The sequence below is a fragment of the Hippoglossus stenolepis genome, chromosome 13 (genome assembly GCF_022539355.2).
Source record: "Hippoglossus stenolepis isolate QCI-W04-F060 chromosome 13, HSTE1.2, whole genome shotgun sequence".
Lineage (NCBI taxonomy): Eukaryota > Metazoa > Chordata > Actinopteri > Pleuronectiformes > Pleuronectidae > Hippoglossus > Hippoglossus stenolepis.
This window is the reverse complement of record NC_061495.1, coordinates 15,069,660-15,082,767: the sequence shown is the minus strand read 5'-3', so window position 1 is coordinate 15,082,767 and position 13,108 is coordinate 15,069,660. Positions and strand designations below refer to the sequence as shown.

The 13,108-nt window shown below is 40.8% G+C and overlaps 1 protein-coding gene across 1 annotated transcript; it reads left to right on the top strand.

Moving 5' to 3' along the window:
- Positions 1–3,533: 3,533 nt before the first annotated feature.
- Positions 3,534–4,987, top strand: LOC118120060 (NAD(P)H dehydrogenase [quinone] 1-like). Its single transcript, XM_035174705.2, has 6 exons — positions 3,534–3,671; positions 3,766–3,930; positions 4,025–4,155; positions 4,238–4,351; positions 4,434–4,535; positions 4,629–4,987. The coding sequence occupies exons 1-6, from the start codon at positions 3,668–3,670 to the stop codon at positions 4,923–4,925; spliced, it is 813 nt and encodes a 270-aa protein (XP_035030596.1). The 5' UTR covers positions 3,534–3,667; the 3' UTR covers positions 4,926–4,987.
- Positions 4,988–13,108: the final 8,121 nt, after the last annotated feature.

The window sequence follows — 13,108 nt, the reverse complement described above, 5'->3', positions numbered from 1 at the left end:
AGTTCCCAGAATAAAGTTTGTGATAACTTCTTTTGACGAGTAAATTTAAACCTCCAAATCATTTCTTTCAGCTTGGATAAGTTGGGATGTTGTAATCACAGGTAGTAAAATGCACAAAGTCATGGTTTAATTTACATGCAACCAAGTATCACAATAAACTGTGTATGAAGGAATTAAGTAACAGCTTAATTAACTGATTCTGACCTTTGACATTTAATAAATTATAGGAAAACATTTGGGGAAATATGATGTTCTCCTTGCTTTCCGTTTATTGACGACAACAGCCCTTCATTAAACTTTTTATACAGTTTTCATTCCAGTCTGGCACTCGTCTCAGTTTTTCTTTTCATGGCTGTGCACAAAATCCCCATTTGTATGAGCAGCTCTGAGGAGGGAGACGAGTCAGTAAACAGAGCCTTAACAAAACATAATTGATTCAGTGCAGCCTAAATGGAAAAGCAGAGTGAATGGGTTTGTTGCACACCTGAGAGATACACTGGGGAGCTCCTGCGTGATGTTCTAGTTTACATGCAGGAGTTGTGTGCTTCAAACTTAAAAGCAGCAACTTCAGTGTGCAGTTTATTTGACTTACTTTAAAGGGAATTTTCCATCACTTCAGTAACACAGACGTTACAGAGAACACCTGTATCTAACTCCTCAGAGGTTCACTCAACTCTCAAAGCATGTATTCCATAAGCAGTGACTCTTATCTCAGTCCATAACATTAAATGAATGTGTAAAGATTTATCTGTCATTCACTCTAGAAATAATATAACTCGGTGTTTCACTGCTCGATACTGTCACAGTTCACTGAACATTAACTTCAGGGAGAACCCCCCACGGCTGATAAACATATGACAAATGACTTGTTATCCTCATGAAGGCAGAAAAGAAAAGAATGAGATTATATAATGTTGCATTCACTGGACTGTCGATGTAGAGCAGAAGTATTTATATCAATTTTCAAACCAAGACATTAGAAAAGGGCCACGAACAAAATGTACAAACTACAATGGTAGAGAGCATCTAAAATGACATTTAAACGGAAATGACAAGGACAAAATGAAGAAAGTGGCAAATTTCATATATTTTATATTTTATACAAATTTCAACAGACTTTGAAAAATCACAATGTTAATATGCTTCAATTCCTTTACTTTTTACTTTCTATTCCGTTGCTGTTGCCTGTATTGTCTGTAAAAAGTACTCTTCGATTTCTTTAATGTTGTTTCTCCTTTAATTAATTCTTGCATTTGATCTGTTTACGATACTGAAACAGAGGAAGGATCACGCTCAGCAAAGACACTGAAACTTTTCAAAGAGGCCTCTGCAACACTTTCTCTGGTTGCCACCATAAAACAAATGAATAATCTGCATCTCTGCCGGGCAGCAGTGCTGAGTGTGTGCCAGCAGTATAAAGAAGTACAGTAAATTCTGGTGCTGTGTTTACTTCCTGTCGTCCCACTCGTCAGATCAGTGACATTAGGCTGCAGTTTACATGCTTTACAATGAATCAGTTCTGCCAAGACAGAGCCACAATTCACGAGTCACCATCTGGACGGTTATTACTCACTTCGGCCTTGACCTCCCTGTGATCTGGCAGATTTTCACAAACTGTGATTAAACCTTCAACTGCAGCAAATACATTTCTTGACTGGAGGGGACTAGTTACTGTCTCCATCTAGTGGCAGGATGGAGCGTGGTACAAAGATGCCAGGTGCTAATGCAAGAAAAGGCCCCAACAACCCACTTCATTGCAGTTACAATGATATTTAAATCAAATGTAGCATCTGAGCTGCATCATTTTGTTTATACTAGAGATATAAATGTCTCCTTCCGGTCCAAACTGGTGCCACAGCAGATAAACACTGACAAATTATAGTTTAGTGCTATTGCATGTTTAAATGTATATACCCTTTGATTATTCACGTATATCAAAATAGGTATTCTGCAGCAGTAGCAGGGGAAATAAAAAGAATATATATGATCTGTGATTTTGTCCGAATCCTGTCTGCCCAACAAAAAATGTGAATAAAGGTCACTTAAAACTGAGATTGGGCCCGTTGGCCTAGTGTTGTCTATACCATATTTAAAAATTGATAATATATATTTTTAAATTTTACATCTGGACACTGTTGCAACTATATGCTGGCAATTTATCTAAAAAAGTACTGTATTTTCTCAAATTGGCCACATGATGGCACTGTAGGGTTATATTTTATCATCCAGCATTGACTATAATGTAAAACTTAAAGAAATCCTCTGTAATTATGTGCCTGGATCTTTTTTGTATTCCCCCGTACAAACAATGTTTAACTTGTTAATGATACTTTGTGAAGGGAATCCAACGTGTGTGCTGCTGATAGGCTTCTCATTGCTTGTTGTACAGCCTGATCGCGACCTTTGAACCAGACTACAAGCCTTGAAAAGCACACACCAAATTCCAGATACATGGAATGGAGGAAAGTGTGGAACAAAGTTTGTGAGCACAGATCACAATGTTGCAACAAAACAGTTTGGGATCATGTAGCTCAATACATCACAAACCATGAAAACATACCTCCTAGCAAAACACACGATCCCTCCCCGACACCACAGAGGGAATGCAGCCGGGGGCTCGGTGTGCGGCACAAAGAACACCAACATACAAGTGTGGTGATGGCGTAAAAAAAAAACACAGGGAGGCCACAGAGATGAAAAAGAATCGGCCTCATAATTTTAAATGCGAACAATCCATGCGGTGGTTTGACAAATACCTACGAGCCCTTAAAACTCAAATCAATCTCAGAGGGTGAAAACCAGGAGAGACAGAGGGAAGAAAGATAACTGACAAAGCGTATCCATATGTCTCACTCATGTGGCATCCTTGCATGGATGTGCACCTATGTGCTAATGCATAGCAGTTGTTCATCACCCCCCCGTCCTCCTCCTCCTCACAGTGGCTGCATAGACGGAACTTAGGCCTGATTCTGGTACCAGATGTGTGCCAGCTCATGTCTGGCTTTGATGCCCATTGCAGAATCTTTCCTTTTTTCTCCCCCCTTTTTTTTAACACGGCAACATTCGTGAGCGGACTCGACCACAGGCGAGCGATGATTTGGGGGAACGTAATGTAAAGGGAAACAGAGCTGGAAACCAGGAACAGTAGAGTGAGAGGATCACGCGACCACATCTGCTTCATGTGGTTGGAAGACATCAGGAGTGGCAGGCAATTTTTAAACATGTGAGGAAAAAGGCAGACACGCGCTCTCAAATATCCACCCAGAGATACTGCGCGTAGGATTTAGACAAACATAGACTCTGACTCAGGCTAAAACAGGATAAGAAACACATTAGGTAAGGAGTTGCATGTGCAAAACCGGCCAAATGTGCAGCTGCTTCACTGATAATCCCTACATGTTCTTGGCATTTAGCTGAGCATGAATTCTTCTCCATGTAGGAATGTTTCCCAGTTTCAGAAAAAGATTTGTGGACTCCTGAGAGACAATCCCACGATGACAGCTGATTGGCTGATGATCTTAATCGCTAACTGACGACACCTGTGAGGGTGCAATGAGCCACGAGGCTGCCTGCATAAAAACATCTTCACTTAGCAACAGAATGATCTGCTGGTTCCACCACCGTACGCGTCAACTGCAAAGCTTGTCATCCACTGAGCGCTTGAGAAATGGGTGAGTTTTTGTGCTGTTAGGGTTAGCTGTTGTTTGTTTAAATTGTTTTAAGAAGACGTGTATATTTCTCATTTGTAAATCTTGGCTTTTGCAGCAAAGAAGGTATTGATCGTTTACGCCCATCAGAGCAGCGGCTCATTCAACGCCGCAGCCAAAGAGGCAGCAGTGGAGGCTTTGACTGCTCATGGCTGCACGGTGGAAGTGTCTGACCTGTATGCTATGAAGTTTAAAGCCACTGCTACTGCTGAAGACATCACTGGTAGATAAATCTCCTGCCAATGTTAAAAATCATGATCTTTTAAACTTGATTTTCAGCTCTACATGACGTGGTGTTTATATTTGTGACTCTGCAGGAGAAGTTAAGAATGCCGAACACTTCTGTTATGCAGAGGAGACCAAACTGGCCTGGGAGGAAGGAAAGCTTTCTGCTGACATCATTGAAGAGCAGCGCAAAGTCACTGAGGCAGATCTGATCGTGTTTCAGGTAAGGTGCCTGAGTGGCGGTTATGTGTTAGGCCTTGAGATCTCTAGATTAAAAAGTAAACTTGTACTCCTTTTGTCCTCAGTTTCCCATGTACTGGTTCACTGTGCCTGCGATCATGAAGGGCTGGTTTGACCGGGTGCTCACCCTGGGCTATGCCTACTCGCACGATAAGAGATACAGCTGTGGAATCTTCAAGGTGAGGAATCAAAGCAAGAGGCTCGCAGTGTTGGTTTAAGATTTAGTTTGTCCTTTTCTTAATTTGTTTGCTTCCTGCACAGGACAAGAAAGTCATTCTCTCCTTCACCACTGGATCTCATGAGTCCATGTTCAGTGCTACTGGCATCAATGGAGACATGAATGTCACTCTGTGGCCCCTGCAGGTATAATTTTTGCATGAATTAACTGAATCAAACTCTTAATAGCTTGACAGGAACGTCAATCATGTGCTTTTTTTTTTCTTCTCCCCCCTCCAGAATGGTATCCTCCACTACTGTGGCTTCCAGGTTCTGGCCCCTCAGATCTTCTGGGCTCCGTCTCACATTCCCTCCAAGGCCCGCGATACCCTGCTCGACGCCTGGCGCACACGACTGCAAGGCCTCCTCGAAGAAGAGCCACTTTCCTTTACTTCAATGGACTGCTTTGACGGGGAGGGTTTTCAGCTGAAGCCCGAGTTCCAAGAGAAACACGCCACCAAGGAGTTTGGCCTGACTGTGGGGATCCACCTAGGAAAACCGATTCCTCCCAACAACCAGATGAAAGCTGGAGTCTGAAGACTGCAGAGCCTTGTATAGCGCTCTACCTCTGATGAAAATAAAACCTGAAATGCTCTACACTATGGCCTTTTGAATTTCTTACTGGGTTACTCTATTGAAGGGCTGACTGATGTGTTCCTGATATAGTTGTACAGACAAAGGAATTGGCTAAGGGCACAGTCACACATGCGCAGAAGGAAAGTGACTATCACAGGTCAAAGATGAATGCTGGGCAATGGTTCACCACTGATTTGTGTGGTGGGACTGGGCCCTCCTTGACATGAACTTTGGGTATTTCAGAGTTCAGCTGTTTAGTCAAAACTCAGCACCAAACTGACTAGCTGAAAATGTTGCAGTGAGCAGCTATAAAAAGTCAAACACTTCCTTAAGGTGGTGTCATACAGGGCGAAGTGTTACATGTAGCCAGAGACGCAACCCCCAAATGAATGCAAACTGCCGGCTGTGTAAATACACGCAATGGTTTGTTAACAAGTTTGCTATATGACGTCAATGTTGTGTTCACATCCTGTTTCCACTGTTCAAGTGTACAAATAATCACTTATTGCAGGTTTTAAACGTTGTCACATCCGGGATGATGCTTGGTTTTGGTCCTCCTGAGATAAAGAAACTCCAGTGATCTGGTGTTTTACAGTGAACAGTTCAATACGTTTCATTGTTGCTGTTTAATATGACTTGTAGCCTAATACTTGAACACTGAGGAATCAGACGACAGCTGCTGTGTCTCAGTTTGCATTCGTCCATACTCGGAGATGAAAACTTGGGAAAATGTATCACCTTTAGTGACCAAACTTATAGTTCAGTATCGTAGCAGTTTTGATGAAATGTGCTGAAAACTTGGAAAAATCTGAGTAAAACAATATTAAAACATCTGCTGTCATCTATCCATTAAAACTTAGACGAAAGAAAGCACAAGCAGCTCAGCCTTCGTTTCATGGGACACTAGGTCATTAAAACCAGTAGATACAGCACAAGATCCAGTAACTACTTAACTCAACCAATAGTGGCAGAACTGGATTCAGTTACTATGCACCTTCTAAATAGGATTTACAAACTTCCCTCAAACTACCGTCTTCTGTTCCCATTACTATGTGATGTTTTTTATGAATCTTGTTTTTATTCATTTATTTCTGTTTTTGTGTTGCTGATTGTTAATGTTCCTTGTTCTCAGGCCTCTCTTTCTCAATGTGACTGCCTGATTAAATAAAGATTAAATAAATATATTTAAAATATATATATATATCTGTGCAAGTGGAGCTGGGGCTGGTGATAACACAGATTCAAATGACAATGGGCCTGTATATTGCTGGGACTCTGTAAACCACAGTGCACAATACACAGTTTGGTCATAAGCTGTAAAATGTCAACAATGCACACACTCTGCCACTTGTAACCTTTGTAGAAGATTGGTAATGAAGCGAGAGTCTGTGTGAGAAATAAATTGAGATGCAAGCAAGAAAACAATGGTCACCAACTTTAATAAAGATTGTTCTATCCCTTCTCATGAAAGCCAGTTAAAATATATAATACAAAGCTTTAAATTGTGCATCAGTTTGTGTTTGTCTGTTGGTTATGGTCAGTTGTGGAAGGTGCACCACTGTGACTCTGGCATCTCTCAACCTCCTCATCTCTTGCAGGGAAATGTCAGCACTGATCATCACTAACACAATCATTGTGTAAATCACCAGAGGGCCTCCACCTCTGCGCTGGCGGTGGGTAAACATTGCCTCAGACTTTGACAGAAACGGCACCGAACACTCGGCTATGGGATCATGTGTGATTACTGCGAGGGGCCTCGACGTATGGCTGACGTCGTTATCCATCTCTCCAATCGTTCATGTGGCCAGTTCTTGCATGTCGAATGAGCTGCTACACCGCTCGAGTGGAAAGAGGCATCATGGGATGCAATCGACTTCTCAGTATTATTGTTGAAGTGAGTGGTAATGATGATCTGATTGATTCAAGTGCAGGGAATACATGCTCTACATCTCTCTGATGTGTCTGGACGTATTGTAGTTGTTTTTTGATTTGAATATGTCAGGAATGTAAAGCTCCTCAAACACTTGAGCCATTTAAAAGTAATTCAATTCAATTTTGACTGGATAAAGCATCACATTTACTGTCTCTATCCCCATCAAATGTGGTGTGGATTTGATATTTGGGTTAAGCAATTATGAAAAAGTGTCACATCCCTGTTTAAAAAAGTACCGAGGGGGGAGCTGGAGAGAAAAGTGTTAGTCTCAGTTGAGGATTAAAAGGTCATGTTGGTACGATCCTGAGTGTGTTTGTGGTAAATGTGTGTTTCATTGTAACCGAGCTGTCGGCAGTGTTTGCAGAACAGACACAGTGTGCACCATGATAAAAAAAACAAAAAGCAAAGACAAATCGAAATTGAAAACAAGAACGGAGCAGACCATGAAAGCAGACTCTTTGATTCGTGTTTCCTGTGATCTGCTTAACACAGATCACACATCACAGCATCTAATAGTTCACACGTAAGAAGCAAATCATCGATACGACAACCTGACCATTTATATAACATATCTGAAGATGTTGCTTTTGTACTTCCCTGCACGTAGTTGTCCGTTCAAAGTCCCTCTGCCCCTCTTGTCTCCTCTGTGCAGCTCTCCTGTCCTGCTTCAATTAGGTGGCTCAAGCGCCTACACCTGAGTGAGTGGTGAGGCATTCTGGGAGATGTAGTGTGTGCATCGGTGGCCATTTTGTGATGTGGCAGCCGATCCTGTACGGGAATGCGGGACCCCCTCTACGACATGACCCCTTGCGATGCCCCAGTATTATCATTTACATGCTACTTGTAGTTATCATCTTTTGAATCATCTACATCGTCAGGAACTTATTTTTCCTTCCAATCCAAACACATTACTTATTGAGAAAGACTGGGGTTTGGTTAATTGGAGACTTTAAATTTAACGTAGGTGTTTATGTGAGAGTGAAAGAGTTTGTCTCCATACATCGGCCCTGCTATACTGATGGTTACATGTCCTGGGTGTATCCTGCCTCTCACCAGCCCCACCGGGACCCTCGGAGGATAAGTGTTATGGATAATGGACAACAAGGTCAACAAGGGTCAGCTCCTGGTGCTGAAATGAGTAAAAAAAATAAATATATATAATTGATGTATTTATTCTTCTTTCCTATTTTATTCCTCCATGTTTCAGTTTTAGAATTTCGAGACGGACCTCTTTTTTTGCGTGTAGAGGTTCCATCTTTGACTGCATCCTGGTGATGCAGTCCGATCCATTCACATCTGTCAGAGCCTTTAATCTGATTTGAGAGTTATCTGGGTTTTGTTTTGAAACACCTGGCCATGCCTAACAATAAAGACGATTTGATTAAAATATCGGATCCACAAGGAACAGAACTCAGCAGAATCACTAATGCCTATAACACAATAGGACATTCAGATTCTTTACCTTTTGCTTCACCTCACTTATTCTCTCTCCTCCTTCTCTTTCTACACTGTTTCTTATGGGTTTAACTCCTGATCTGTCTCAGTCTGGACACCATCTGTTTAAAGGCCAGCGCAACTAACCTCACATTCTCACCTCCTCCTCCTCTTTCGCCAAACATGAGCATTCATGAAGTGCAAAATATTTAACTCCTATTCCCAGTAAATCAAATTAATCTGCAGCATCCTCTTCCAAACTTTATGTTGAAGGTATATTCTATATCTACATTACTATGGGGGGAAAGTTTTAGTTTGTTTACTCCCGGTTACATTCCATCTCTTTACCTTCTGTCAGGTCCACGTTCTGTCCTCATGTGACACCGGGAAAATCAAACTCTGTCAATGAAAACACTGAAGTACTTTCCTTTTAATTTGATCTCTAGTTCCCCTCCCACTGCCCTCCCCCCAGTCCCCCCTCTGTCTGCTCACCATCTGCTGTCATATTTCGTTTCTGCTGATTTGGAATCAGATATGTAATCAATCAGCGTTGTTGTCATGGTAATAGCTGCGAGGAGGAAGTGAGACAGCGCAGTCGCTCTGATGCTTTCCTCGAGGTTTTCTGGAAAACTTCCAAGAAGATATCGGACGGGAGATAATCTTGACAATAACATTTATCACAAATTATATTTCCACGAGTGATGCATTTGTTTGAGATTAGAAATGAATACATGACTGATTGTATCTGGGCTGTAATCCAGGGCTGCAAATTTCCCTGTGGTGATTATTCTTTTCAATAAATCAATGAAACCATTTAGTGTTTGAAATTAAAGAAAATTCTGGGAAAATAATCAAACAATCAAGTGTCCAAAACCCCAAAAAGTTAATCATATAAAATGATATAAAACGGAGAAAGAACAGCAAATATTATCTTTTGAGAAGCTCTGACCACAAATAATTATCAAAATGATGAATCGATGGATGAACCATTTTAGCCCTAGATTGTGTTTATCAGTTAAAAACCATCCATTGATAGGTTTAAACTTATGGGCATCTTTTTTATATATGAATACTGTGCCATGAAAAAAACTTTACATCAACTTGAATCTATTTATGGACAGCTCGACGTTATCCTGTGAAACTCGCATTTAGTTATATATATATAGTTTGTTTCACATTATAGTCATTTACATTGTATATTCCCTTCACTTGTATTAGCTATCCATTCTATTGCAGTTCCCAGAATAAAGTTTGTGATAACTTCTTTTGACGAGTAAATTTAAACCTCCAAATCATTTCTTTCAGCTTGGATAAGTTGGGATGTTGTAATCATTGGCAGTAAAATGCACAAAGTCATGGTTTAATTTACATGCAACCAAGTATCACAATAACTGTATAAAGGAATTAAGTAACAGCTTAATTAACTGATTCTGACCTTTTGACATTTAATAAATTATAGGAAAACATTTGGGGAAATATGATGCTCCTCTTAAGTTTCGCTTATTGACGACAACAGCCCTTCATTAAACTTTTATACAGTTTTCATTCCAGTCTGCACTGCCTCAGTTTTTCTTTTCATGGCTGTGCACAAAATCCCCATTTGTATGAGCAGCTCTGAGGAGGAGACGAACAAACAGAGCCTTTAACAAAACATAATTGATTCAGTGCAGCCTAAATGGAAAAGCAGAGGAATGGGTTTGTTGCACACCTGAGAGATACACCGGGGAGCTCCCCATGATGTTCTATTTACATGCAGGAGTTGTGTGCTTCAAACTTAAAAGCAGCAAATCTCCAGTGTGCAGTTTATTTGACTTACTTTAAAGTGAACTTTCCATCACTTCAGTAACACAGACGCTACAGAGAACACCTGTATCTAACTCCTGTGAGGTTCACTCAACTCTCAAAGCATGTATTCCATAAGCAGTGACTCTTATCTCAGTCCAGCAACACAATGAATGTAAAGATTTATCTGTCATTCACTCTAGAAATAATATAACTCGGTGTTTCACTGCTCGATACTGTCACAGTTCACTTTGAATATTAACTCAGGGAGAACCTCTACGGCTGATAAACATAAGGACAATGACTTGTTATCCTCATGAAGGCAGAAAAGAAAAGAATGAGATTATATAATGTTGCATTCACTTAGACTGTCGATGTAGAGCAGAAGTATTTATATCAATTTTCAAACCAAGGCATTAGAAAAGGGCCACTAACAAAATGTACAAACTACAATGGTAGAGAGCATCTAAATGACATTTAAACGGAAATGACAAGAAGGACAAAATGAAGAAAGTGGCAAATTTCATATATTTTATATTTTATACAAATTTCAACAGACTTTGAAAATCACAATGTTAATATGCTTCAATTCCTTTACTTTTACTTTCATTCCGTTGCTGTTGCCTGTATTGTCTGTGAAAAAAGCAATTTCTTCGATTTTTAATGCTGTTTCTCCTTTAATTAATTCTTGCATTTGATCTGTTTACTTATACTGAAACAGAGGAAGGATCATTTTCAGCAAAGACACTGAAACTTTTCAAAGAGTGCCTCTAACACTTTCTCTGTTGCCACCATAAAAACAAATGAATAATCTGCATCTCTGCTGGGCAGCAGTGCTGAGTGTGTGCCAGCAGTATAAAGAAGTACAGTAGGCTCCTGTTAGTTACTTCTCTGTCGTCCCACTCGTCAGATCAGTGACATTAGGCTGCAGTTTATGCTTTACAATGACTCAGTTCTGCCAAGACAGAGCCATAATTCACGAGTCACCATCTGGACGGTTATTACTCACTTCGGCCTTGACCTCCTGTGATCTGCAGATTTTCACAAACTGTGATTAAACCTTCAACTGCAAATACATTTCTTGGACTGGAGGGGACTAGTTACTGTCTCCATCTAGTGGCAGGATGGAGCGTGGTACAAAGATGCCAGGTGCCAATGCAAGAAAAGGCCCCAACAACCCACTTCATTACAGTTACAATGATATTTAAATCAAATGTAGCATCTGAGCTGCATCATTTGTTTACCAGAGATATAAATGTCTCCTTCCGGTCCAAACTGGAAGACAGCAGATAAGCACTGACAAATTATAGTTTAGGCTATTGCATGTTAAATGTATATACCCCTTTGATTATTCACGTATATCAAAAATAGTATCCTGCAGCAGCAGCAGGGGAAATAAAAAGAATATATATGATCTGTGATTTTGGTCCGAATCCTGCCCGCCCAACAAAAATGTGAATAAAGGTCACTTAAAACTGAGATTGGGCCCGTTGGCCTAGTGTTGTCTATACCATATTTAAAATTGATAATATATATTTTTAAATTTTACATCTGGACACTGTTGTAACTATATGCTGGCAATTTATCTAAAAAGTACTGTATTTTCTCACCAATACATGATGGCACTGTAGGGTTATATTTTATCATCCAGCATTGACTATAATGTAAACTTAAAGAAATCCTCTGTAATTATGTGCCTGGATCTTTTTTTGTATTCCCCTGCACAAACAATGTTTAACTTGTTAATGATACTTGCAGAAGGGAATCCAACGTGTGTTACTTGATAGGCTTCTCATTGCTTGCTGTACAGCCTGATCGCGACCTTGAACCAGACTAATAAGCCTTGAAAAGCACACACCAAATTCCAGATACATGGAATGGAGGAAATGGAACAAAAGCTTCAGAGCACAGATCACAATGTTGCAACAAACAGTTTGGGATCATGTAGCTCAATACATCATACAAACCATGAAAACATACCTCCAGCAAACACACGATCCTCCCGACACCACAGAGGAATGCAGCCGGGCTCAGGCGGCACAAAGAACACAACATACAAGTGTGGTGATGGCGTAAAAAAACACAGGGAGGCCACAGATGAAAAGAATCGGCCTATAATTTTAAATGCGAACAATCCATGCGGGTTTGACAAATACCTACGAGCCCTTAAAACTTAAATCAATCTCAGAGGGTGAAACTAGAGAGATGAGGGAAGAAAGATAACTGACAAAGCGTATCCATATGTCTCACTCATGTGGCAGAATCCTTGCATGGATGTGCGCCATAAAGCAATGCATAGCAGTTGTCTATCACCCCCCCGGCCCCTCCTCTCACAGTGGCTGCATAGACGGAACTTAGCGATTCGTACTGATGTGCCAGCCTATGTCTGGCTTTGATGCCCATTGCAGAATCTTTCCTTTTTCTCCCCTTTTTTTTAACACGGCAACATCTGTGAGCCGACCTCACCACAGGCTAGCCGATGATTTGGGGGAACGTAATGTAAAGGGAAACAGAGCTGGAACCAGGAACAGTAGAGTGAGAGTGGATCACGCGACCACATCTGCTTCATGTGGTTGGAAGACATCAGAGTGGTGCAGGCAATTTTAAACATGTGAGGAAAAGGCAGACACGCTGGGCCTCAAATATCCACCCAGAGATACTGCGCGTAGGATTTTAGACAAACATAGACTTGGACTCAGGCTAAAACAGGATAAGAAACACATTAGGTAAGGAGTTGCATGTGCAAAACCGCCAAATGTGCAGCTGTTTCACTGATAATCCCTACATGTTCTTGGCATTTAGCTGAGCATGAATTCCTTCTCCATGTAGGAATGTTTCAGTTTCAGAAAAAAGATTGTGGACCTCTGAGAGACAATCCCACCCACATGACAGCTGATTGGCTGATGATCTTTAATCGCTAACTGACGACACCTGTGAGGGCAATGAGCCATTTCCAGGCTGCCCGGGCAGCTAAAACATCTTACCTAGCAACAGA